The following is a 27838-nucleotide window of genomic DNA, read 5'->3' on the forward strand; positions in this document are numbered from 1 at the left end:
GGGGCGCTGCGCGCACCCACACGCGACCGCCCCTCCGGGCCCTGCGCGCCCCAGCGCCGGGGGCGCCCCAGATGCGCGCAGCGGCCCCTCCCCGCGCGCTGCTGCCGGGCTCCAGCTGCAGCACCGACCCGCACACGCCGCGGGCCTTGGGCGCCCCAGGGCGGGCCGGGCCGGGCGCCTCCGGGGACCGGGGCGCGCGCGCGGCGCCGGGCGCCTCCCGCCGGGCCGGGCCTGGCGGCCGCCGGCTCGCCCGACCGCGAGGGCGGGGCCTGGCGGGGGCGGAGCCGGCGCGGGCCGGTGTCAGGTTGCTCCGGTAACGGTGACGTCGCGGCGGGGGCGGGGCCGGCGCAGGTTGCATATTTAGGAAGTGAGGAGGCGGCGCGGCGAGAGCGGCGAGCTGGGCGCGCGGGCGGGCGGGCGGACACGTGGCAGCAGCGGCGGCAGCGGCGCGGCGGCGGCTCTCGGCGGCACCGGCCCGGCGCGGGCGCCCCTCGCTCCCTCGCGCCCCCCTCGGCCCCGGCCGCGCTCGCCCGGCGGGGCGCCCCGCTGCGCTCCCGCTCCTGCTCCGCGACCTCCGGCGGCCGGGCCCGGCGCCGCGCAGACGGCCGGCACCATGGGGAAGGGGGTGAGTGCTGCGCGGGGCGCGCGGGGCGCGCGGGGGCGCGCGGGGGGCGCGCGGGGGCGGGAGGAAGTCGGGGCGGCCGGCCGCGCGGGAGGAAGCGGCGCGCGGAGGCGCCCCGGGCGCGGAGGGGGCGGGCGCGCGCGCGGGGAGCCCCGGCGCCCGGAGAGGCCCCGCTCCTGGAGGCGGCGCTCGGGAGCCGCGGCGCGGGCGCGGAGGGCGGGCCCCGGGCGGCCGGGACGAGCATCCCCGCGCCGGCTCCCGCCCTCCGCCCCGCCCCGCGCGCCCCGGCCTGGCTCCCGGCTGCGCGCGGGGCTCCGGGGTCCGACGCGCCCCGGGCGGGTGGCGCTGGGGCCCGGCCCGCGCCCGCCGCGGCCGCCCTCCCCCAAAGGAAAACACTGGCTTCCCCTTGCCGCGGAGCCGGTCGGGCGGGCTGGTGCCAGAAAGGGTGTGTCCTCGCCGCCCTAAGATGGCCTTTAAGGTGCACTTCTGAGCGCTCCAGCGGGACGTTTTCCGTAAACACGAGCGCGCCCGGCCGCTGGGGAGCTCGTCCTGGCGGCCGCAGGGGTGGCGGTGCTGTTGGAGGGCGCGCCTGCAAGGGGGCTTGGCGAGCCGCGGGGTGCCATCAGCCCGGAAAGGGCTGGAGGCTGCCGGCGGTGCGCAATGTAGGGGCCCCTCCCCGACCCCCCCAGAACCGCCACCGAGGGAACCAGGGGGTCTCCCGCGCGGGAGGCCCAGCCGGGGAGCCCTGCGGGGATGCCTGGACAACCTCTGTTTCTGTAACCCGGAGCTGTGGTGACCCGTAGCCAGAGCCGAAGAAACCGGGGCCCGCACCCCAACGCGGCTCAAGTCTAGTTGGGAAAAAGGTTAATAGAAAACAGGTCTCCGGAGTATCAGCTCGAGGGGGAGAGAAGCGACGGGGTCGTGAGCATCTCTCTGCCCCATTCTCTCCAGGGCTGGCACTTAGTAGGTCTGTGAAGGTTTTAGGGTTCCCCAGTGTGGAGTGCGTGATGGGGGAGGGGTGTGCATTCTTTGGGGATTCTAAATGGAATCTGGAGGGGATATTGGGAAGGCTTGAACTGGTGGGGAGTATGGAAAAACATAGCCGCCGTGCGCTCTGCACACCTTGTATCTTTTGAAAGCACAAAATGTGGAGGCTGACCCAGGTCAGGGCGAGAGAGGGCGGGCATCCCAGTGCCAGCCTCCTTATGCCTCGCCATGGACACTGGGGTGGTGGCTGCGCCTGCCCCACGCCGGCAAAACCCTGGGTCCCTCCTGTAAACAAGTTCTTTAAAGCTCTTTCTTTATTCCCCCCTCAAAAAAAAGTTTGTTTCCTGAGCCGAACATTTCTGATTTGGGGGGGCAGGGCGGGGAAGGTTGGAGAAGGGAGACTAGAGATCACAGATAGCAACCTGAGGCCTGCGAAGGTGAAGTGACTTGTCAAGGTCAAATGGTTGGCTAGTGACACGCCGGACGTCCCTGATTTCCTGAAGAGCCTGCGGGTCTCCGCTGAGCTCCCTGACTCTCCCTATGGTCGCCCTCTGTGCAGAGGTCCAAATTTAGTTATTCTTCTGATAAAACTGGGTTTTCTGGGCTACTGAGTTAATGGACCCAGGTATGTTTAAGTTGGTTATGAGTGTGTCTTTCCTAACCACTCACACACACACAGTGGAGGAAAAGGTAGCAACACTCAGGACTTAGTGCGGATTGCACCAAGGTGGACCCTAATAAAGTGTCTAGCGGCCAAGGGAACCAAATTCAACTAACCCTGCGGCCAAGGGAACCAAATTCAACTAACCCTGCTTAGCATGGGGTCACCGGCTGCTTATTTGCTGGCTGTACTTAGTATTTTGGCCACTCTGACACATTGGACGTTAAACTAGGCAGTGTGTAAGTGTGTGTGTGCGAGTGTGCAAGTTATTGGAGATTCTCCTGGGATGGAGTTACCCTTTTTGTCCCCAGAGACTCCCTGTGCGATCCCAAATGTTCAGAAGGATATTTTACACTGAAATGTTGGGATTTTTCCACATGGGGATTAAAATGTGGGTGTGGCGTGGTGACTAAAACCCTGCTGATAATTGGTTAACCAGGAAGCCTGTGCTGGCAGCTAATTTTTAAGGTCATTGTTAATTTCTTCCCGTCCTCTTCCCGTTACTGAAGGCGGCCTGTGCCTTGGTGATTTTGCAGGTGATTTTTATTTATTTCCTTAAAAACCCAGTTCTTTGGCTTTTGGTGAGAAAATGAAAGAACAACTCCTGCTGAATCATGCCTGGATGAAATAGGATTTGAGTCCTTTTTTTTTCCATAATGGGTGTTTTTTGCCAGTGACTTGGCTTCCATCCGCAGCTCAGCCTACCACCCACCGCTCCAGAGGTGCACAAGAAACTCGCTCCTCTTCCAAAAGATAGAGGAGAAGCTGTCTCACCGCAGCTCTCTGTTGTTTGAATATTAACTCTGCTGCCTCGAAAATAAATCATAACCTGTAGGTAGTGACTTCAAGAGCAAAGGGAGGGGGTGTTCAGGTGAAGGTTGCTCAGGGAGCTGCATGTCAGCAGAAATCCTGGTTATTCGGTGGCATTATCAGCTGTCCTTTTGGAGCTCCACTTGAAAGTGTGACTAAATCTCCCCTGGCTGCTATAAAGCTGGTACTTTAGACCGAAAAGTTGGTCAGGCAGAGCCCTCCCCGTGGAAAGTTGCCCGGGCTGGGCCCAGAGCAAGACAAGCAGTTACCAGAGGAACTGGTGACTGGCCCCGGGGACAGAGAAGCCAGCGGGTTGCATCACGCCCTGTGCCTGTTAAGTGTGCGAGTGTGACAGTTCCCCAGCCCTGTGTTCTTTGTGTACCCTCTTCTGAGGGTGTATCCTCTTTGGGTAACTGTTTTATTTGCAGTGTTCTCTGCCATAAGTTTGTAACACTCTCTGACTCACCTTGGGGTAGGAGGGCAGGAAAGGGGGGGTTCTGCATCAGAGAAGGGAATGGGCGGAGGCTGACTGCCCCACGTTTTTTCAATCCAGTAAATTATTTGTCCTAGCGGGGGGCCATCCCTTAAGATAGAGGGGCCTCTGGAGGGTTCCTCCTAAATTGCGTTTAGAGATAAAATGTCAGTTCAGCGTTGCAGAGCACAGTGGACTCGGCCTTCATCTGTGTTCCAGCCCAGCCACCTTCTTCCACCATCTTTTTTCTCGTAATTTTGGCCACAAATGAAAAGACAACTTTCTGTTCAAATCAGGCTGGGTTCCAAATATATCCAAACTTAAGAGTGACAAAGAGGCTTTAACTTTAGAAGGCCTTTGCATGCAAAAGTAAGCAGCATTCATTTCTTCGTGTAAAAACAAAGATTTTTTAAGAAGCCCCTGCTTCACTTTCTCTTCTGGCCTGGGGCACTAGGCTCTGAGGACTGTGAGTCAGTGAGTGGCTGCTGCTGCAGTGGGTGTCCGGCTTGCATTGTGTTTGGCCGGGAGAGATCAGAGCTTCGTATACTTTGTGGGTGAGCTGTTTGCCAGTTCGTCTTAAGCCCTTTCAAAACCAAGCACAGTTTCTCTTCCTATGGAAAACACTGAGGAATGGTAACTAATGGGAAATATTATTAATTACTCTGCATGAGAAAATCAAGTGGAAGTGTCAGCTAACTTTGCTGCCCTCTTAAGAACATCTTACTTTTGCTCTACTTTCACTTTTCAAGTAAAGGCTTTTTCCATTTTTTAAGCCTCTGTAAACATCTTTCAGAAGAAAACGTTACTTTGGAGCCTGTGTAACCATGTGCCGGGTGCCTGCTCGCTGCTGCCCGGGGCACTCCGCCAGCCACTGGGCCGGCAGAAGCAGCTCGAGCGTCTGCTCAGATGGGCTCGCAGGAATCAGAGTGGCTGGGTTTGGACGGCAAAGCCCCGGCAGAATGTCCCCGGCCCTGCCAGCGCTGCCCAGTTCTGTGTCACACCGAGAACGTATGTCCCGTCGGTGATAATGTGCAGTCGGGAGAATTTTAAAACCCACTGATTAATTTTTTGAACTTTCCTCCCTCTCCATATTTTTGGAAATGGAGGCACAACCAGGTCAGGTTTGAACTTTCTCACGTCGCTGTGAATCGAGTGTAAGAGAGGAAGTGTGTTCTTTGGCTGCAGTCAGGGAGCGACTGTTCTTTGCATATGACTCACCTCATTAGTCGTGCTGAAATCTGTTGTCAGGAATCCACAAGACGTTCTTCACATTTATTTGACTGACATTGGGGAGAGCAGATGCTCTCAGGGAGACTGGAAGCCCCCCTTCCACGCACACACACACACAGACCCACACAGAGAAGGACACACATACACACACCCAGCAATTTTTCTCTCTGGTTTCATTTGGACCCTGAGCCAAGGGGACTTGGCCTACGGACCTCATTCCTTAGTGCCTTTGTGACTTTACAGTGAATTCTCTCTGAACACCAGTTATCTCTGTGATCTGGTTTTATTCAAACCCTATGTAGTGACAATTATTTTCCATTGGGGACTGAAAGTTGGTCTCTCTGCCTTGTGTTCTCTGTCTTTGGAGCTTGTTTTGAGGCCTGATAATCAGGGTGATCACTGGGTCCTGGTTTTGACTTAATCTTTCCAGTCTGTGATCAGGTTGAAGGCAGGGCCCCCATACCCTGTGGGGGTGCTATCTTCTTGTTTTTCTTTTATTTTCCACAAGGCGTTGTAGGGACCACATTGTTTTCATTGTTTCAACTCACAGAATATTTCTGGGCTTGTGGCTTCTCTGCTTCTTCAGCCTGGCGGCCATTTTGCTCCTACCCCAGCTTCACTGATGAGAATGAACCAGGAATTGATTCGGGGCCTCTTCATGTTTGTGCAAGTTATTAATCCACTGGTCTCTCAATCGACAACTTCTGAGGGGCCCAAAGAGGGGGGACTGACAATGGAAAAGGGGTGACGAGGCTGGGAGCTGGAAATGGAAGCCATGGCTTCGTCTCCTGATCCAGGTGCCTGTTGTAGAGGTAGAGCGTCCTGTTGAAAAGCAGGTTTATCTTTTAATAAATAGGAACCAGTAAGAGGTAGTAAATCTCAAGTGTATTGACTCTTTAGACATTTAAGAATTTGGACAGGGTGAGGGGATGTCCAGGGCTGTTTACAGTTGGCAGCCTCATTCAGAATTTCCATGTGGGCAGATTGGGGGGGACAGTTAAGCCTCATTCATTTGGGGCTGAGGAACCTGCTGGCTGGAGCGGGAGCTGTTTGCTTTGCCCCTGCTGGCAGATGGGCTGCGGCCAGGTCTACAGGTGATGCAGAGACCTGCTGCTTGGGCCTCCCAGGTGCCCCTCTCCAGCGCCCAGCCTGTGTCCAGGAATGGGTAAAGGAGTGTGAGGGGGTGGTGGTCCTGGGGTTCCCTGTGCAGAGAGAGGCTGTTCCTACACTGTCCCAAATGCCCAGCTGTAGCTGCTTGTTCATCCTCAGATCAGCTGTAGCTAAATTTCTTGTATACCAGCACGAACTGAATTTGAGCACTTATATTTTCTTGAAGTTTTAGTTAACAAGAAGAAATTAAAAATACAGATATTTTGAGGCAAAAAAAGTTTCCATAGTAAAAGAGGAATGGAAGTAATTTATGTTACTTAAAACCAACTTATAATAATAACACTTACAGTGATTTGCAGAGGATCTTTATGTACATGATTGTATTTGATAACGATTTAATAATAAGTGATCCCAGGGAGATAGGAAAACTCCCCAGCCCCTTTTACATAAAGGAAAGGCATAGCCCAGGTGAGACAGTGCCCCCAGGAAGCCAGCAGGACCAGACACCATCAACCTGACCTCCCTCCTGAGGAGGGGTTTGCCACACCGGGTTTCTGCAGCCCTCTTGATCAGCTGTGAAATGGGCTACTTTGGTGGGGGGGGGGGCACTCCTTTTTTTTTACCCCTATCCTGGCTCCTGTTGCAGGCCCACAGCTTTTGTTGGTGGGTTTTGGAAACAGACCATTACGAGGTGTTTGGATTTTGCATTTGGTGCTTGTGCCTTGGTTCATCAGATGCTCAGATGCCTTCTCTGGATTCCTTCATAGTCATGCCAAGCATCATTCCCATGCTCGGAAGGAGGGGCTGGGCCGGCTGGTCAGGGTCGCAGTAGCTGCACCAGGCAGGGCTAGCGTGATCAGGCTGACTTAGAGTACCAGCCGCAGTTCTGTCTAGGGGGCGTGGACATCTCAGCTGCTAAATCACCTATCTGTCCTACAGAACCCTGGGCACTGGGTGCCCTGCTGGCCACGTGAGGGGGTGGGGGGGACATCCTTAGTGTACACAGCCTCCAGGCCTGCCACAGAGAAGGCTTGTGGGTGGGGTAGGTGTGAAGGCCAGTTTGGCAGCTTCAGCTCATGCTGACCTCAAGCGATTACCTCTGGCAGTCGGAGTGGTTCTCTCCTACGCGTGGCTGCCCTTTTGAAAATTTGGGCATGATCTTCCTTACTCATCCTAGCTGCCCCTCACGCCGCCTGCTGGGGTTGTTACTTGGAGACCTAGCAGGTGTCGGGGATGCCTCCGTCTCCTGCAGGGATTCAGGGATGTCTTTAGATGAGTGAGCCTGGTTCCATGCTGGACCTCAGTTCTGACTGTTGAGAGCTTCTCTTCCCATCTCCTGGCACCTTTTTCCTCTCCTGGGATCCAGTGGTCGCCAAACCCATAGTAAATCTTAGAGCAGGCAGAGTCCCTGGAAGCACAGCATGAAGTAATGACACACTTTAAGCTGTGTCTCACTGGGCGAGCCCCTGCCCGGACCATGACCTCTCGCTTCCTAAATTAGAGTGGAAAAAAACTCAGAACCTTGCCTATTTCATTTTCAAAAGTGGCCTTTTGGAGACAGTACAATGGTAACCTTGAACTTCCCCCGTACCTTTCCCCAGACTTCAGAGGGCGGCCTGGCACAGAGCACGGCCATGGGATTGGTGCCCCTGCCTGTAGGGGTGGGAGACGTGCTCGGAATTTTCTAATTGAGAAAGGATTGCATTGCCCAGAGCAGTGGAGGGTCCTGTCGTTGGAGGAACCTTTTATTTATGCACACAAGAGCTGGGGTGCAGGCCACAGGTGCAGGGAGGTTCGACGATTCACCAGAGACAGAGTGGGGAGCAGAACAGGTGGATCTCCTGAAATATACTGCTGAGGGGCGCAGTGGGAAGACAGGAGAGGTCTACTGCATCCTGTGGGTCAGCTCCCTGGCCAGGGATCGAACTCATGCTTCATAGTGCTGAGACTTAACCCCTTGCGCCACCAGGAAGGTCCAAGAGAAACCTTTTTATCCTTCCCTTTTATCTTAACCTTTACCTTATCCAAATGCTTTTAAAAGAGGAAGTACCTATTTTTAGTATTGACCCATCCCACCTGTTCCTCTGTACTGCCCTGCACCATTCCCCCACCAAGTACACACACATACACACAAGCTTTTTTTCTGTTTTGAAAGTAGTAATTGAGACTCAAAGACACCTAAGTAATCTAACAAGATAAGCTACTTTTACATATACTAACATTATACATAATAATCCTATATAAAATGTATATTATGATCTATAATAATGAACAAGCCAGCAGTTATTAGTTAATATTATTATAGAAAATCATTATTTTGCTTGTGGGGAAAGATTGAATTGTATTAAGTTGCTCAATTCTCTGGACAAACATTCTCCAGGGAAAGAATTGAAATCTTGAAGGAAAAGAAACCTCACATGTTCATACTTCCCACGTCCCTTTCACAAATGTTCTCATTTAAAATTAGGCCTATTATAGCATGAATTGACGATGAAAGGGAAGGGTGGTTGGGGAGTCCAGATTCCCTAACTTAACCATTGATAACTGCGAAGCTGCAGGCAAGATACTTACTTTGTAAATGGGGATAAAACTTGGGAATGTGCCCAAGGCCTGGCTGCTCCACTAATTCTTCCCCCATCTCTTTTGGAGTGGAAAATATTGAACGTCTGAGAATAAAGCATACAGATGGCAAGGCAGAGGGATTCAGCTCTGATTTTCATATATTTAAATTAAATATATTTTAATGATACTCCACTTGCTTAAAAAGAATTTATGAACTGTATTTTAAAAATCAATACAGACTGGCCACGTAAGTCTTTTCAAGATTTCTCGTCCGTGTCTTAAATGACTTGTCACCCTTGTGTTGTCCCATGAAATAAATAAAGGACACACCACGTCAGACTGTGCAATTGTTCTCTGACAGACGCCCCCATCTTCTGATTTGTCTGTTTTCAGTACGTGAGATTATTTTCCCTTTTAACTGGCTTCGAGAGCTGTATGCATACAGGCACTTATAAGCGTGGTCACTCTGTAGTGAAGAGAATGTCAAGAATGCTGATATCTCTAGTCCTGCTTCATTCTTAACAGATAAGATGGAAACTAATAACTTCTCCAGCACTCTGTTGGGAGTCAAGAACACTGCAGACTTGACCACAGAAGTTGAACAGTGTGACTCGGACAAATGTCTTCATGTGGTTAGCACCAGCTAATTTAGGGAGGGATTTCTCTTTAGTCTTGAGGATATTTTTCAAAATCAGGTGAATGCTGTGTTTATTTGCCACTGTATCCGCCATGATTGCAACACACCTTTCCTCTGATTTTCACTATTTTTATTTCAGTACAATAAAACTTGATTCTGGACACGTTCCTAGTTATTGTTCTAGTTGCTGGTTGTGGACTGCGGAAAGTTAGAAATGGGTATGGGAAAACGTTACAATGATAGTGATCACACTCCACAGCATCCACTTTTAAAAAATTGCTGATATCCTTTGCCCTTAGTTTGTAGTTGTTGTGGGAGGCATGGTGGGGGCCGGGTGTAGGGTCGGGAATGGTGGACTTCTGCTCCACAAAGCTCTGAAGCACCAAGTTCAGGCTTTGTAGATAAGCTCAAATATTCTAAACAGAGAGTGGGAGAGTGGAACAATCTAAATTTAAACTATAGAATCAACATTTTCTCTAAAAATTGTTCCAGTTTTCAAGAGGCGTAGGTGGATCCTGTGAATTGTGTGATAATGCACATGGTTTTCCTGCATCCTGCTTATGTCAAAACATTTCCATTGACTTTTCTTTGGGGGGTTATTTTCAGGCTGCAGATTATTGGGGTGGGGACGCCTTTATTTGTCTTTCATTTAAAGGCTCCAAGGACTCTGGGACTGACTTATTTTAATAAGATGAGGAGGTCAGTGTTCTGTGAGCCTTGACACTATTTACCCTTGATCTGGAGTGACTTCTTTGCACAGTTAAAGACTTGAACAATAATAAAGTAAGGTTAGAGTATTATCATTGGATCCTCTCAAAAACATGAAAGTAGGCATTCTTATCTCCGTGCTAAGCAGAGAAAGTTGAAACTGATAGTGACTCGTCCAGGTTGCATAGCTAGCAGGTAGGGGAGCCCGGGATTTTAACTCAAAACCATCTGATTGAAGATATGAATGTACCCGTACTGTGCTGTACTCGACGAAGGTAAAAATAGTTTTGGCCTTTCAGTGGGGAAGATGCAAGGCCACCGTGTAGAGACTTGGACCACACAGCCCTCTTCCAGTTCACCCCAAGTGGAAGTGACTGGCAGGGCCTTCCGCAGGCGGAGTCTGGCTTACCCGCTGGCTTCCCTGCTCTCACATGCCAGCGGCAGGCTGGTGCGAAGACAGCGGTCTTGATACTAGATGGCCCCGTGAGCGCTCAGCGCACACACGTCAAGGAAACAGACGCTCCTCGGGGACCTGTCAGCGTGGGGCCATCCTGGAAACAGCTCCAGAAGCTGCAGTTTGGGGCATGCTGCTCACTCACCACCTCACACTCCCCTGCAGGTTGGACGTGATAAATATGAGCCTGCGGCCGTCTCCGAGCACGGCAACAAGAAGAAGATGAAGAAGGAGAGAGACATGGATGAACTGAAGAAGGAAGTGTCGATGGTGAGCGCTTTCTCTTCTTCAAAAATAGTTGTGCACGTGTGCGTGGCTTCTATCTTTGAGTGTAGGTGCCGCCTTCCACCCTTCTCCTGCAGTCCATTTCGATGGAAATTTTCATTTTAAAAGCTGGAAGGGTTGGCAGCACCCCAGGTCCACAGGAGCAACTCGCGGGGGAAACCAGGGGCCTTTGCTTCCTTCTGTGTCTACATCTTGGGGAACTCCAGCCCCTCCAGACCTTGGAGGCTTCCCAGAGGGACCTAGAAGTTCCCGGTCATGGGGTTTAACTGGATCTCCCCGAGGTGGGGTCTTCTGCTGTGTGTGTGTGGAAGGGACACCTGATTCCCCCTCAGCTGAGAGCCGCGTGTCTGTCAGAAGTACGCCCACTTCTGCGCTGGAGGGAAACTGCTTTATGATCCAGGATTTATTTTTTTTTAAATATTTATGCATACAAGAATTGGGGTACAGGCCAGAGGTGTTGGGGGTGAGAAGATTCACTGGAGACAGAGTGGGGAACAGAACAGGCAGACTGAAGTACACTGCTGAGGGGAACAGCAGGCGAGGCAGGAGAGGTCTGCTGCGCCATGTGGGTTGCTCACTGGCTGGGGATCGAACTTGTACAGCAGGGGCTGCAGATTGCCTCAGAGGTTGTGTCTTAACCCCTTGCACCACCAGGGAGGCCCCTGATCCAGGGTTTAATTCTCTGTTTCTCTTTCCCACAGGATGACCATAAACTCAGCCTTGATGAACTTCATCGCAAATACGGAACAGACTTGGCCCGTGTATGTTCTCACTTGACCCTCATACACTACCTTATTTTTCCCTGCGTCATCCCCCCGTGTTAGACTCATCCTTGGGGACTCTAGGAGGAGAACAGGACAGTCACTTTCTCTATATCTTCACGAAGACAGACACAGTGCTGGGCCTCTTATGTGATTTTTAAATATTAAGTTTCCCCTGAAACTTTTTGCAAGGAGATACTATTTTCCCCATTTCATGGCAGGTGAGAGCCAGGTGGTGGGTGCCCAGGACTTGAAACTGAATAGCTCCAAAGCCATGCTCGGTCTCTGGCCTTTTGATTCTCTGATCTTCCCTTTTTTTGGTCTACATTTGTTCAATTAAGTTGAATATTTCAGCCAGCTGAATCTCCAGCAGTTCACATGTTAGCACAAACAACTCAAGAGTTAGCTCATTGCTCTCATTTATCTGAAATTTGTTTGTTACACAATATGAAGAAACCTTTCCATAAAGCCTGTGTTGCACATCCTTATTATCTAGGGAATTTGATATTAAATTTATCCCAAACAATAGAAATGCAAAGAATCCGGGGGCATGAAGTTTGTTGTTGCTAGACACCTCTAGAAAGCCTGCAAGAATAACTGTAGTCGTTTTTATAAATAATGAAGAAGCTGTAAAAAGCCCAAGAGGGGCCTTGTCTCCCAGAGGAAACCTTGACCTTGACCACGCCGACACCTGTGTGTGCTGTCGCTGTGGGCAGTCGAACCTCGGTCACGTTATCTCACGTTTTTATCAGATTCCTTTGAAGTGTGTTCGCTGTCACCATGGGTAGCGCTATGGACCCGTTTCCTTGTGAAATGGGGTTAACCGTACCTAGAAGGCTTGTTGTGAAGTCAAGCGAAGCACTGAGTCCAGTGTCTAGCACGTAGCTCATGCTCAGCAGCTGTTGGAGGGGAGTTTTGTCCTGCCCAGGGAGCATGTGACCTCCAGGTGGTCCTGGCCCTTCTCCCCTTACTCAGTTTTTCTTTCCCCCCCTCCCACACACTCTGACTCCAAAATTAAAAATCCCATGAACAAAAAGAAAGTATTAACAGACACTTTGGGCAAACGTGTTTCTCCTTTTTTTTTTTTTTTTTTTTTTTTTGGTGTTTTGATAGCTTGAAAAGTCACCACATTTTGCCCCATAAATGGAAGCCTTATTGGTACTGTCTGCTGTCAGCAAATCTTTTTAAGGCCTGCTCAAAACAGCATACAGTAGACTTTTCCACCCAACACTTCTCGGTTGACAGGTTTACTGGAGGGTTGCTAAAATATGCACATGTGAGTCCTTCCCCCCAGACATTTGCCATCCAAAAAATAAAAGTTCTATGCTTAAAACTTGGCTGTTGACCCAATAACTGGTTCATTCCTACAGAGTTTTTTCCTCCTTTGATGTACAAACATACATACTCCATAAAGAGTTTTCCCCGCCCCCTGACACTGGATCATAGGAAACTCAAAGTTCTTAATTTGCAGAACCAAATCAGTTAGTTAAAATAAGTGTTTTGGTTAAAAATGCAATTTGACATGAACCCCTTTTTTATTTTTTTTTTTTGGTGGGACCCTCGCCAGTGGCCGGGGTTCAAACTGGCACTGCAGAGGCTGCGGGCAGCCTCGCAACCCAGCGCTCAGCCGCTGCGCCACCAGGGGAGGCCCATGAACCGCTTATTTTAAACTTAAAGGAGACCAGAATGGATTAAAATTTGTCCTTGGATCAATTTTTCAAGAAATTCAATCTGGGAGTAGTGGCTTCCCCAAGAAACTTGGGCTGTTGTTTGCCTGTGTATGATCACCCCCAGAACTTGCCGGGTTTTACCCTGACTTGGGTCTTTTTGTTTGTTGCTCCCTGGATGGTTTATTACCGCTTTCTAGCTGTCAGGCAGGTGGAAGAGCTGGAAGCCCTGGGCAGCTCATCTTACTTGCATCCCTCCTCTTCCAGGGCTTATCAACTGCTCGAGCTGCTGAGATCCTGGCCCGAGACGGTCCCAACGCCCTTACTCCTCCTCCCACCACCCCCGAGTGGATCAAGTTTTGCCGGCAGCTGTTTGGGGGCTTCTCCATGCTGCTGTGGATTGGAGCGATTCTTTGTTTCTTGGCTTATAGCATCCAAGCTGCCACAGAAGAGGATCCTCAGAATGATAATGTGAGCCCTAATTTGGTTTACTAGTGTGCGGAAGGTAGCCCCCCTCTGTCGCCTTTCCATGGCCACAGCTTAACTTGGTGGCTTTAAACACTGGAGGAGAGACGGGCTGCCACGGTTGCCTCCCAGACCATCCTTTCTTTTTTCCCTCCTTCTCTCTTTGAGTGTCTCTCTGCATCTCCCACCTTGCAGGTGGCTGTGGCTGAGCAGAGCTTGGCTCCTGGCTGAGCCCACTCGTTAGATGGCAGAGCTCAGCCTTCACTGTTGGCACATGTCCAGATGTGTTTGGCAGCCTCTCTTCCAAAGTCACAAGTTGTTTCGAAAACATCTTTGTTTTAACAAAGCAAGGGAAACCAAGTCATTTGGAACATTCCCAGATGTCCGTCCAGTGAGGGGCCAGCTGTCCGTGTGACTCCATTTCTGGCCCTCCTGGACATGGTGTCTGGAAAGTGAACGCAGAGACACGGATTCTTGATATCTGAAGCCCTGATCTTGTGACAAGCCTGCTTTCTAGCCAGTCACAAATGAATTGGGTGTCCTGACTTGCGTGTTCCCTTCCAGCTGTACCTCGGTGTGGTGCTCTCAGCTGTCGTCATCATAACCGGCTGTTTCTCTTACTATCAAGAAGCTAAAAGTTCCAAGATCATGGAATCCTTCAAAAACATGGTTCCTCAGGTACCTTTTGTCCTTCCCTGTTGTGTGACTCGGCAGCTCCAAGAATGCGAATTAGTGTTAGGATTTTCCACATTATCCAGAGACCCCCTGAAGAAATGGATACCTTCTCCCCCCGTCCAAAACCAGATTGGCTTCTCTTACATTCTAGAAAGTGCCGATCATTCTAGAAAGTGCCGATCCTTCCCTGAATAGACCCTGAAAAGGCAGACACGGGCACGGGGGGATTGCCCTCTTGGCTCGCCGTTGAGCAAGCTTTTGTAACTTGTACACACAAGATAACATCTTTGTTATGTGTTCAATTAATGAGGATTAGGATTATAGATCACTTTGTGCTGGGATTTTCCCGCTACACTTTCCTCTGCTTGAGGTGTGTTAACCTCTGATGTGATGGTGTCAATGTGTTCCCCTCCCACAGCAAGCCCTGGTGATTCGAAATGGTGAAAAGCTGAGCATAAACGCAGAGGATGTTGTTGTCGGGGACCTGGTGGAAGTGAAAGGTGGAGATCGGATCCCCGCTGATCTCCGAATCATTTCTGCAAACGGCTGTAAGGTAGGCATGGCCAGACCTTTGCTATGGGCTGAGCCGAGCTCAGGGCCAGTGTGCTCACGGAGCACCACCTCTTCTCACTACAGGTGGATAACTCCTCACTCACTGGTGAATCAGAACCCCAGACCAGGTCTCCAGACTTCACCCATGAAAACCCCCTGGAGACGAGGAACATTGCCTTTTTTTCTACCAACTGTGTTGAAGGTAAGCCACTCTGATGGTAAGGCTCTCCTTCGCGGGGGCCCAGCCTGGCAGTTTCCTTGGGCATTAACGACAGCAACAAGACCATAGACAGTCTCTCGTCGTGTTTTATTGGCACCATTTCCGACAGCTTCGTTCAGGCAGAGCAGAAGGGGCTCGCTGGCTGGCAGGAATGCCCAGGAAACCTTGCGGCTGCTTTTCCTCTGCCCTCCCTCTGCAGCCTGCCTCTTGACTTGGCAGTGCTCACCGGGCAGAGTTTGGAGAGCTGTCCGCTAACGGCTAGAAGGCCCTTGCCGGAGTCTGATTCAGAACAAGTAGCTTCCACCCTCAAAGCGCTGGCCCTTTGAAGCATATTTGGTCTGTTTTCCAACCATGCCAGGTAATTGTGCAGTCGGTGGCTTCTTGATGAGCTTGGGCGCAATTCCCTCTTCTCTTTCAGGCACTGCACGTGGTATCGTGGTGTACACCGGCGACCGCACCGTGATGGGGAGAATCGCCACACTGGCTTCTGGGCTGGAAGGGGGCCAGACGCCTATTGCTGCAGAAATTGAACATTTCATCCACCTCATCACGGGAGTGGCCGTGTTCCTGGGTGTGTCTTTCTTCATCCTTTCTCTGATCCTGGAGTACACCTGGCTGGAGGCTGTCATCTTCCTCATCGGTATCATTGTAGCCAACGTGCCAGAAGGGCTGCTGGCCACTGTCACGGTGAGGGCCTGGGGGACGCCGCTTGCCCTCCTGGCATCAGCTTGCAGGAGTGTGGGCACATCCGCCCCCTCCCCGGGGTCACCAGCATGGGTTTTAGTGCACATGTCAGAGCCCCGTGGCAGGGTTAGACGGTGAGGACAAAGAGGCGTGCTCTTCTATGGAAGATAGTGACTCCAAAGCGTTAACTTTGTTCTTAAATGATCCCGTGATCCAGAACAATGTCATGGAAAAGAGAAAATTGGGGGTGAGCGGAGGAGGGAAAAATGTGGGAAATCCTGATGGCCATTTACTGCTTCTTCAGACTTCTGGGGATGGTTGGAGAGCATTTATATTTAGATAGATGTTAAGGGCAGAGGCAGAGCTTACATGGAATCGCAGGCTGGCTGCGTTTGAGCTAATCTCGTTTTGTAGGTGTGCCTGACCCTCACCGCCAAGCGCATGGCGAGGAAAAACTGCTTAGTGAAGAACCTGGAAGCGGTGGAGACCTTGGGCTCCACGTCCACCATCTGCTCCGATAAAACTGGAACTCTGACTCAGAACCGGATGACAGTGGCCCACATGTGGTTTGACAATCAAATCCACGAAGCCGACACCACAGAGAACCAGAGCGGTAAGGCAGGCAGGGCCTGGCCTGCACGGCAGTCTCACCTGTCCACGTTGCTGCCTTTTATTTAAGCTCATGGCAGGTTCATTTGTGTTTTTTGGGTAAAGAATAGATGTTGGATTTTAGATATTTTTTTGCTTGTCAATAGAAAACTGAACTTGCCCCCAAAGGCAGTGGGACAGGCCTAAACCCTGAATAGTCTTACTCACTGGGAAGCGATAGGCATCGTTTCACGTTTTTATGGGACTTTTTTCCTCGCCTCCGCCAGGTGTGTCATTTGACAAGACTTCGGCCACCTGGATTGCTCTGTCCAGAATCGCGGGGCTCTGTAACAGGGCAGTGTTTCAGGCCAACCAGGAAAACCTGCCTATTCTTAAGGTATGTCGGGGTTGCTGCTCCATTTGTGAGCACGTAGACACCACACAAAGGGCGAGGCTGAGGCTCTGCTGTGACCTGCGTCCTGTAGTGCCACTGTGCGTGGGGCTGCTGGGATAGTGTGGGATCCTTTGCAGCGGGAAACTTGTGAGCCTATAGATTGTGCTCCAGTAACCCGGGTCCCTAGAAGTTGGATTAAAGGGAATAGACAGCAAAAATTGACCCAAAGCATATTGATATGGGCGCTTTTATTGACAAAACCAGATGCGTAAGATCCAGTCTTACTGCCGTGTGTCTGTGGTATCCCGCAACCTGGAGGACCGTTCCGGCCACTTTTGTGACTTGGTCACATTTTTATATTCAGATGCAGTCCATTCCAGTAAATCCCTTAAGCCATGTGTTTTCTTAAAATAGAACAGCTATTTTCTCTTATCTCACTTGTTCTTAGCTTGCTCACTAATGATGCAAAAATAAGCTCAGCTTCATGGAATTCTCGTGAAATTTGAAATGACTGAGATTTTACTGTGCTGCCCCAGAAGATGCTGTCTCAAGAGGTCATGAGTCAGTTGCCCACGTCCCTTGGGGAAAGGCAAGCTGAGGGAGCTGCTGGGCAGCTTGTTCTCGGCGAGACCACCTGTGGCAGTTCTGGGTAGAGACTGGGCTGTCAGAGAGAACGTGACTTCCGTGGAACTGGGGTGGCTTCTGCTGTGAAGATGGGGTTCCTTGATTGTTTGAGATTTTCTTGGCACTGGGTGGATGTTGATTCAAGGAGGATGTTGTTTATCTTAGGATAAAACTTGAGATGCCTGCTTCGTATTTTTTTCCCTCCATCAAAGTGGAAATTTTCTGGGCTTTGAGCACAGGGGCTCCTAAGTATCCAACCTTTCTGATTTAAAAGCCCCCGGAAAGTAGCCCGAGATGTGGTTCTCAGTATTTCAGGGCCTGGGACCATCTTGAAACATTATTGCTGAGGTGGGGGTGAGGGAGGGGTAGCCATCCCTGTGCTGCTCTGATAACTTGCCTTTATTAAAAGTGATCCACTTATTTCACGTTTCTTGGCAAAGCCTGCCACTTCCCCCAAAACAGGGCCACTGTATTTGTGGGCGTTAATTTGCTCCTCTGCACGTGCAGCTTTGCATGTCAAAGTTCTAAAATATTTACATGAAAGTGGGCTGCCACTGAAAATGTTTTGGTCTGTTCAACTAGAGGTGACACAGCTCATCACCATCACAGGACACACGTCTGCGTCCTGCAAGTGTGGCCTTGACCTGCAGCATTAGCTGGTTCTGCTGCTGTTGGGGCCTTCAGCTCTCTCATCCTGCAGGCCCAGCTCTTCTTGCACAGCTGAAGGATGGTTTAGGCTATAAAGTCTCATTGGCCCTTGACACAGTTTGCCTCCAGTCCTGAGAACCGTAGGCATTTTCTTTTAAGTTACAGGGCAGTGAAGAGAGTACTCTAGATGTTTACTTTCGCACTCGATATTTTCAGACTCTAACCAGAAATACGTGGTTGGGAATCATGTTGACTTAGGGACTTTTCAACAGGCCAGGGGAAGATAAAAAAGTTAAGCAGGCTGGAAAGGAGGGTTTTCTTGCAACTCCCCTAGAGTCGTGGCACCTTCACACACGTCCTTGTTATACCAGAGCCAGATTCTGGGGTGGGGCAGGGGGCGGGTGGGGGGTTGGTGTCTGGAGGGCTGTGAAAGAGGGGCCTTGGGTCTGGGCCACAGGGAGCCCTGTGTCTCCTCTCACCCAACAAGGCCACTTCTGCACCTGCCCCCTCTCCTGAGGGATGGGAATCCCTCCCGAGCTGTCTTTCCCATTCAGCATGCTCAGTAGAGCATTTGCGGGTAATTAACACACTGTCTCTGCTCACAGCGGGCTGTGGCGGGCGATGCCTCCGAGTCAGCGCTCCTGAAGTGTATCGAGGTGTGCTGTGGCTCCGTGAAGGAGATGAGGGAGCGATACACCAAGCTCGTGGAGATCCCCTTCAACTCCACCAACAAGTACCAGGTCTGGAGGTCTCGGCACTGCGGGGCGGGCAGGGCACGGGGCAGGACAGAAGCCGGAAGAACTGTCCTCCCTTGGGGAAGTGGACAGACTTAAATGCTGCCTAGAAATGAGTTGAAAATGTTTACCAAAGTTTTAACTTTACATATATATGACCCTTGACTACAAAGAGGAAGTCCCAACTTACTGGAATTTCAGGAGGGTAACAGAAGCCTCTTCTCAAATATCGGGCCCTCTTGAACATTGACTTGCGATTTGGTGCGGCTGTGGGTGTTGGGGGAAGCACACGTGTGAGCCGACCCCACTGCCCCCCAGTTTTCTTCAGGAAAACGTGGTAGGTGAACTCGTGTCAGGGAATTACGAGTACACCGTCCTGCTTTCCTCTGTAGCTTCAGAATGTTCCCAGGTAGGAGACGCCTCGAGGGCCCTAGATCCTGGTTTCTTCCGTAACGAGGCAGCTAGTCAGGGAGCCTTATCTGCGTGGATTCCGCCGCCCAGCCCTCACCCGTGAACCTTCCTTTACAGTTGTCCATTCATAAGAACCCCAACACGAACGAGCCCCGACACCTGCTGGTGATGAAAGGTGCCCCAGAAAGGATTCTGGACCGCTGCAGCTCCATCCTGCTCCACGGCAAGGAGCAGCCCCTGGACGACGAGCTGAAGGACGCCTTCCAGAACGCCTACCTGGAGCTGGGCGGCCTCGGGGAGCGCGTGCTAGGTACACTGTCCCCCGGGAGCAGGGCCGCAGCCAGTTGCGAGTTCCCCTCTGCCTCCTGTTAACCTCCCGGCCGCCTTTCTGGGGCCATCCTCCTCTCTCTTGCTCCTGTTGTTTGGGAAACAGTGGGTGTCGGAGAAAAGTTCAATTTGTCAGGCTTTGGGCAACAAACCTCCTGCTGGTTTGCTTCTGACTTAGACTCAGACCTTTGGCTTCACGCTGGTCAGTTTTGTTTGCTTAAAGAAAATGGGGGGAAAGAGCTTTATTATCCTCTAACCTTTGTTGCTATGTCCATGATCAGTAAACTTGATGGACTGAATCCTAGAGCATCTAGACCAAAGCCGTTTCCTGACCCCCACGGAATGGCTGTGAATTTACCTGGGAACTCAGACCAAAGGAAACGTTGGATCTCGGATGCTGCTCGTCCTTTCTGCTCTGTCAGCCCCTGAGGGTTGGAAGGATACTTTACTCTCTAGCTGGGAGAGTGGCATTCAATAATTTGTAGGCTGGCAGATAAAAAGTAGTAGTTATGGCTTCTCCCCCTTTGCCATGCAAAAGTTAGAACTGATCACCAGGCCCCACCTCTGGTTCCTACCTGCTCTCTCTTAACACGAGGTGTCTTATGTCTTAACTAACTGAAAGGTCATTTAAGTATTTTTTTGTTCCTCCGCCACCCCAAAATAGAAGCAGTCTCGTCTCTGAAACCCCTGGCATTGCATACCACTTTAAAGTACATTTGTAAACCGCAGAATATTGGCAAAAACGTCTTGGATAGCATGATCTTGCACTGATAGTAGTTGTAGCTGAGAAGCCTTGGGCACCTGTGTCTGATCTGCATTTCTCCTCCAAGCAGCTGGCACGATAGCCCACACAGTAGATGTTGGTTCAGTGAACCAGCAGAGATGTGGCCTTGATTTCCCAGAGAGAGAAGCCGAGACCCATAATTACATGATTTGCCGAATCTCAGTAACAAAGTGGGCTGGTCTGGAACCCGAAATCCTGGTGCATAGATCCATGTCATCCTCCAGGCTCCTCCACATTAAATAGTTCCTCTTTCTTTGAGGTTTGGTAATGAATTCTGCCTTTAGTAAGTGTATATGTCCCCCCGCGGCCCCCCCATGACTATGTCATTCATAAATGTTAAGTAGAGCCTTGTTTGTTATAAAGCTAGACTTTAATACTCCAAACTGGATGCCAGGGACAGGTAGACTGTATGAATATAAGCTGTCGTCTCTGTACCTCATTCCTGGGTTCTCACAGGCCTCCTCCCTTCCTTGCAGGCTTCTGCCACCTTCTCCTGCCAGATGAACAGTTCCCCGAAGGATTCCAGTTTGACACTGACGATGTCAATTTCCCCGTTGATAACCTCTGCTTCGTGGGGCTCATCTCCATGATCGACCCGCCTCGGGCTGCTGTCCCCGATGCCGTGGGCAAATGTCGAAGTGCCGGGATTAAGGTAATGTCCAGTCCACCTCCCTGGCATCACCTCTCAGTGTCTTGGGGGCCCCTGCTAGTCATGTGGCCCCTTGGGGCTCACGTGGTTAGCTGGTTCTGTCACTTGGGGCATTTCTAAAGCTTTGGCTCACCACTAGAGAAGACCAAATAGCATTAAAATGTTGATAAAAACAGCAAGTTAGGGATTAAAAAACACACTTTTTGAGAAATAGAAGCAAGTTTAAAAAAGAGCAAAAGAACTTCAATTTGGAAACACTTGCCTTACTCTAAATGAATGCAGTGACTGCCCCGCCTGTTCTCCATTAGTTTTTACCGAGTGTCTGGTGCTCTGCTGTGCTGAAGCTGAGTCTGGTCTCCCTTGGATTTGTTTCTACTTTTTCATTCCCATAAGTCATAACTGCTCTGAAAAGCTCAGTAAAAATTACCCACCCCACCCAGCCTTCTAGTGTAGCCTTCTGAATCCGTCCTAGACATATAAAGGAGCAGCACAACTGGTTTCTTGCTCAGAGCTACTTCCCTGCAGAAGGGGCCGGCCTGAGGGTGCTCTCCAGCCGGGTGTGTCCCACCAGCATCCAATTTCTAGTTCCTGCTGGTTTGAGTCACTCTTTATGTGACACTGTAAAAAGAAACACGGGTGTTGTCTAGCCCCTGAGGTTGTGTACCAAGATATGGTCTGGGTATGGGCTTGGTGTTTTCTTTCTCAGCACACATGTTTATACTTTTGGCTAGTAAATGTTTACCGGTTGTAGATTTGTGTTCCTTCCTTTTTGATATTCCAAGCTGAATCATCCTTAATATTTACTCTTGGCTACTCAGCATGGAAGACTTTGTAAGGTCATTCGCTTGGCGGCTGCATTGGTTACATTGTCCCACTCCATGTTGCAGGTCATCATGGTCACTGGAGACCATCCCATCACAGCCAAAGCCATTGCCAAAGGTGTGGGCATCATCTCGGAAGGCAATGAGACTGTCGAAGACATCGCTGCCCGCCTCAACATCCCAGTGAGCCAGGTGAACCCCAGGTGAGGCCGGAAACCCTAAGCACAGTCCCCTCGACTGGTGGGGACTAGAAATCTAGGCTGGTTGGATAATAGTTTGCTTCTCAGCTTGCATTTAAATGGTGCTGACTGTCCTGAGACTGGCACAGTAACCTGGCAAGGTGGGTATTACTCCCACTTTGCAGAGCAGAGAAGCTGAGGCTCCCTTAATAGGTTTCTCCCTTACTAGAGCAGGCGCTTAGAGCAACCAGCGCCACCCTGGGGTGGGTCAGTATGTCTTATTGGTACTGAAAACCTTTCTGGGAATATGGCCGATGTCTGGCATTTAGTTGGGGCTTCACTGAGCTGCTAGAAGCGTGAGACTTAGGATCGCCCCACCCTGCCTTGGGCTAAGAAGAGGATATCCTCTTGGAAGAGCCTGGAGGAGACTTGGCGGCTTCGTGCTGTTAACTACTGAGCCCTCTTGCTTAGCGCCTTGTCCATTTCTAGGTCCACGCTACCAAGGAAAATGGGAGGACAATTTCCTAGTAGCTCAGGCCCAAGGAGGAGAATTTTGGCAATGAAGCAAATTATATAATGGGACCATTTCGCTTTTTTAATATCTTACTAGGTTTAGGGTGTCTCGGGGTGAAGAGTTTGTTTTTCATTAGCTCTGCTGCTTCTAAAATCCTGGCCATGTTACCCCAGTGTATGTCTTCTAAAGAAGTAGGCCCACTGGTGCTTGTGAGTTTGGGATGAGACAATAGGAAAGTGCTTGGTGACCTATATCACCCAGTAATAGCACAAAGGGAGAATCCCCTGGCTGTGGGCTGTGTGTGAAGCAGTGCATAGTCCAGCATCCTCTGGCTCACCCTAGAGATGCCAAGGCCTGTGTGGTCCATGGAAGTGACCTGAAGGACATGACGGCGGAGCAGCTGGATGACATCCTGAAGTACCACACGGAGATCGTGTTTGCCCGGACCTCTCCTCAGCAGAAGCTCATCATTGTGGAGGGCTGCCAGAGGCAGGTCAGCACACAGCAGGCGCCTCCTCCGCACTGCAGACCTCAGGCGTGGTGGTTCTCAGGGGGGATGTGACCATGATGGAAACCCTACTCGCTTTTCCCAGACTCTGTGCCAGTTAGATGCCCAGGGAGAGAAAGGGCCCTTGATAAGGATTTAGCAGACACAGTACATGGTCGTCTAGGATTGGGGCCTCAGCACCTGCGTCTAGGCTCATACCTTAAAGGCCTGGGGGACTGCAGAAAGGAATGGGCTTTCCAGTGCACCACTGGCCTAGCTGCCACCCTGTAGCCCTGGGTACCCAGAGGGTCTCGTCGTCACTCAGTTCTGTTGCCAGCAGCTGTGGGTTCTTGTCTGAGTTTTGGAGACGGCACGGTCTCCATGGGGAAGGAGGTGGGGTGTGCCTGATTTCCATCTCTAGGTAACATGATTCTCATTGGCCTGTCCCCCTCTTCCTGGTAGGGTGCCATTGTGGCTGTCACTGGTGACGGTGTGAATGACTCCCCAGCTCTGAAGAAGGCGGACATCGGGGTTGCCATGGGGATTGCTGGCTCTGACGTGTCTAAGCAAGCTGCTGACATGATTCTCCTGGATGATAACTTTGCCTCAATTGTGACTGGAGTAGAGGAAGGTGAGGGCTGCATTGAAACTGTCACCAAAAGCTCCAGCTGCTGCCATTGGGTGACGATTCCTGCAGTTTTCAGTCTTCAAGTCACTCAGTAAACTCCTGCTTTCTAGGTCGTCTGATCTTTGATAACTTGAAGAAATCCATTGCCTACACCCTCACCAGCAACATCCCAGAGATCACCCCCTTCCTGATATTTATTATTGCGAACATTCCACTCCCCCTGGGCACCGTCACCATCCTCTGCATTGACTTGGGCACAGACATGGTAAGTCCCCCCACCTGAGTCTGTGTTCACTGCTGCCGCAGGCCCACACGCCTCAGCGTAAAGCGTCATTGTTAATGAGCTTCAATTTTTTTTTTTAAATGAGATCTCTGACGGTAGGATAAGCTGATTGTAAGGCAGGGTGAGGATTTTCTAAGACAATGCCTATCAGCCCTCTGGTTCTTGGTAACTGACGCCCCCAACCTCCTCCCAGGTTCCTGCCATCTCCCTGGCTTACGAGCAGGCCGAGAGCGACATCATGAAGAGGCAGCCCAGGAACCCCAAGACAGACAAGCTTGTGAATGAGCGGCTGATCAGCATGGCCTACGGGCAGATCGGTGAGCACGCGCCTCGCAGGAGACGCACATTTAGACGGTGGTGGTAGCTGCTTCAAGTCGAGGTCAATTCCTGAGACTCAAATCTATTTTAGGAAGAGCCATGACATAGGACTAGAGGTTCTTAGATTCTGGTGCAAGAATTGAGAGAAATCTTTTGCTGGCTGCCACTTTTTTGTGGAAACTATAGTTCTTAGTCTGCACTCACTCTGCCCCAGAACTGGGGCCGTCCCTGCTCACAGGCAGCTCTCCCCAAGACACACAGTCGCTCAGTCATTGGGTGGAGACTGGACTTGGAGGGTTCAGTCCCCATGGGGTGACCCCGCCGACCTGTGGAGTGTGGCGAGCCAGCAGGCTTCCAAGGTGGTGAGCGGTCAGGATGCCCCGGGCTGCAACCCCCGGCTATTGTCCTTCAGGGGCACCTGCCTCCTCCATCTGTTGCAACACTGGGCGTCGGGGTGAGGGGAAGTGGGTTGAGTGTGAACACAGCCTCAGACTTCGCGGACGGCACAGTAATGCTGGGTCCTCCCGACTGGGTCAGGTCGTGCTGGTTTTGAAAGGAAGGAAGCCTAAGTCTGGAGCGTGGGCTGACGTCCTGCTCCGAGGAACTGGGGTAGTGGGACTGGGTGGTTACTGGGCAGAAGTCCTGAAAGTGGGGGGACTGGGTTAGAAAGTGCCGCTCTCATCATTCCACCGTGACTGGCAGCAGAGCAGTGGGTAAAGTAGGGAGATGTATCTGCCCCCTAAGTTGTGCCCTGGTTGAAGCAGGTCAAGTGTCTTAGAGCAAGGCCCCACGGGTGTTCTCTTTTTTGAACTCCAAAAAAAATGAGTCAAAGCAACCCTGGGTCTCTGCCCTCTGGGGTTTTGAAGGACATGGAGCCTCTGGGCCCGGCAGGAATCAGGAGTTTGCACCGAGACCCTTGTGCCATGTTCCAGCATTAAACTTGTATTTCCCACCCCTTAGGTATGATCCAGGCCCTGGGGGGCTTCTTCACTTACTTTGTGATTCTGGCCGAGAACGGCTTCCTGCCGACAGGCCTGCTGGGCATCCGTGTCGACTGGGATGACCGCTGGATCAACGACGTGGAGGACAGCTACGGGCAGCAGTGGGTGAGTGAGGGCTTGACCGGTCCAGAGCTCCACACGGCCACCTGTCAACGAAGAGCCAGGCTCATCTGTCTGCCTTTGCCTTTCAGACCTACGAGCAGAGGAAGATCGTGGAGTTTACCTGCCACACAGCCTTCTTTGTCAGCATCGTGGTGGTGCAGTGGGCCGACTTGGTCATCTGTAAGACCAGGAGGAACTCCGTCTTCCAGCAGGGGATGAAGTGAGTCGTTCCTACACTCTGCAGAAACCCTTGGCCCGCATCACACGGCAGTTTCTGCTTCCCAGGAAGCAGAGTGTAATTTTTTTAGGCTTTTCTCACCTGACCTTGAATTCCTAAGATTAGTTAGTATATAGAGAACGTGATCTATTTTACCCATAGCGGCAGAGGATGAACTTGTGTTTGTGGTCTTTAAGCTTCCTCCCTCCTTGATTTCAGGAACAAGATCTTAATTTTCGGCCTCTTCGAGGAGACGGCCCTGGCTGCTTTTCTCTCCTACTGCCCTGGTATGGGCGTTGCCCTGAGGATGTATCCCCTCAAGTAAGTCCTCCCTTTCTCTGCCAGTGCCGGAAAGTACGAAAGCATGGCTCTCCTCGTGACATGCTTGGTACCTGTTATTGCCAGAAATCCTGGGTGATGTGTATAAGAATTCCTCTGGATTGCAATGTAGGACAGGCCAGTGCACCCAGGGCCTCAGTGACCACAGTTCAGGGTATGGCTCGGGACAGGTGGGCACGCTGGGTGCCATGGGGCTGCTGCGTGGCACACTCTGGTCCTTATAACCCAGTCCAGTTGTTTTCCTGGGTCAACTGGGGTGTGCTGGAGTGTGGGGACCCAGGTTCAGATCTTGTTTGCCTACTTGCTGTGTATAGTGACATGACCCCTAGCTTCTGGGCCTCCACGTCCTCTGCTGTCCAAGGAAGAAGGTTCGAGGAACAGGCAGATTTCTTGTCCCGTTTCACAGTTGCTGGCGGGCGGAGGGGATCAAAGCACGCGCCGCCTGTCTTAGGCCAGACTGGCCTTGAGCACGGCTGCAGGAGGCTCCCAGTGCTGGTGGCTGTGAACTAGCACACGCCAGGGGTACCACAGACTCCAGCTGCTTTTTCAAGCCATGCATTTGGGGACCTGCTAGCTGGTTGAGGTTAAATACCTGCAACTTGAGTAAGATGTGCTGAACCAAAGCACTTTCGCTCCTGAGCATCAACCCTGATTTCCCTGGTATTTAGAGCTGGGTGATCTTGCCCTGCTGGCTTATGTGGTCACACCCCATCTTTGGCAAGACTTACCATGTCTGCTGCCCACTAGATTCTAACCTTTAAGGTAGGGCTGCAGGGCTATGTTGGCTTCATACCCCCAGCTCCCTGCCCAGAGCTGGCAGACAAAAGGGACAAGCCATGGCTCAGCAGAAGGAGCCAGGAGGAGTCTCAGAGCCTTCAAAAGGCAGAAATAGAAAGTGACACCAGGGTAGGGCCTCGGACACCTTTTGCCGTGACTAGAGAACTCCTGGCTGGCAGGTTCTACCCAGTTTGGAAGGTGGCTTAGTTGCACTAGTGACTGAGTCAAAGGAGGAAATCTCTCAGCAGTCAGAGGAGGAACACAGGGCAAGAAGAGGAGATTGCTGGAGTCCTTCCCTGGGAAGCCGGTAGTCAAGGCACAGCCTGTCTCCAGGCACTGTCTCCTGGCTGGGGACCGGGGCACTGCCCCTGGGTGCCCAGAGGCCTCCGATCTGTTTTCTTCACTACCAGGTTGGGGACTCCAAGCACACCACAGACTCCCAAATTCCATTGCCTGAATCCAGTTTTGGGGATGGAGTGACAGGTTTTGGCCCACACTAGCGTAGACGCTTGAGGAAAACTTCCCTATAAGCCAACTCTCAGGAAAACCAAACTGCAGGTGGTTAGGGGATCCCTTTATCAAATCTGCAGTCTGGTTCCTCCTGCCCCTCTAGGCTCAGGGCAGAGCCGGGTCCTTTCACCATCCCCGGGGTGCTGGGAGGTTTCCTCCTGTGAGGCGTGTACACGTTCTCAATTGGTACCCAATTTTGTTTCCAGGCCTACCTGGTGGTTCTGTGCCTTCCCCTACTCTCTCCTCATCTTCGTGTATGATGAAGTCAGAAAGCTCATCATTAGGCGGCGCCCTGGAGGTAAGCACAGGCCCTGGGCACCTAGAATACAGACCTCAGTTAGGGCTGGGACTGATCGAATTTTTGGTTCTGCCGTGCAACCCAAACACAACACAGTAGCAGCCTTAAATAGGAACCCTCTCTCCAGCTAGCACATCCTAAAGACATGTAAATGAACCCAGCCGAGGTACCCTGAATTGGGGTCTGAATCCCTCCCTCCCCACCCCCCATGGCTCTGTACCCTCAGATCTGACAGAGCTTGCTCTGTGCAGACTCCCGTAGTAAGCCTTTGTCCCTTGCTGCCCGCAGGCTGGGTGGAGAAGGAAACCTACTACTAGACCTCCGTGCACGCCGGGAGGACCCTCGCACTCTGCACCTGTTCCCCGCCCCCCTTTGTGTACGTCAGTCATGAAACTCAGAACTCTACCCTGGTAGGAAAGCGCCAAGCATGTGGGGAAGTGAGACATCCTGGAATGAAGCATGTGGCTACGGGGGGTGGGGGGAAGGGCTGCCTGAAACATCGTCTCTAGGAATGAAGTGGATGGTTTTTACGTGCCTTTTTGTTTTTGTAAAAAAGAAGAGGAAGAAAGGACAGGCTACATTTTATATCTGGATTTTTACAATAAAGATGGCTCTCTGACTTGGTCTTGTGCCCTCGTCACTT

At 51.5% G+C, this 27838-nt stretch overlaps 1 protein-coding gene across 2 annotated transcripts; it reads left to right on the forward strand.

The window, feature by feature from the left end:
* The first annotated feature begins 558 nt into the window (after positions 1–558).
* On the forward strand, positions 559–27838 carry ATP1A1 (ATPase Na+/K+ transporting subunit alpha 1). 2 transcript variants are annotated; one of them, XM_037501068.2, is made up of 23 exons: positions 559–625; positions 10419–10523; positions 11240–11299; positions 13234–13437; positions 13996–14109; positions 14525–14659; positions 14743–14860; positions 15297–15565; positions 15977–16175; positions 16438–16547; positions 18422–18556; positions 19079–19271; positions 20549–20724; positions 21609–21745; positions 22578–22728; positions 23185–23353; positions 23461–23615; positions 23827–23950; positions 24912–25057; positions 25144–25274; positions 25491–25592; positions 27104–27195; positions 27484–27838. In XM_037501068.2, exons 1-23 carry the CDS (start codon positions 614–616, stop codon positions 27510–27512), a joined length of 3066 nt encoding a protein of 1021 aa, XP_037356965.1. In that variant the 5' UTR covers positions 559–613; the 3' UTR covers positions 27513–27838. The 2 variants fall into 2 exon arrangements, with proteins under 2 accessions (XP_037356965.1, XP_054547796.1); XM_054691821.1 differs by lacking the exon at positions 559–625 and adding an exon at positions 1074–1100.

The sequence above is a fragment of the Talpa occidentalis genome, unplaced genomic scaffold, assembly GCF_014898055.3.
Source record: "Talpa occidentalis isolate TD23 unplaced genomic scaffold, MPIMG_talOcc4v2.1 talOcc4.9, whole genome shotgun sequence".
NCBI lineage: Eukaryota > Metazoa > Chordata > Mammalia > Eulipotyphla > Talpidae > Talpa > Talpa occidentalis.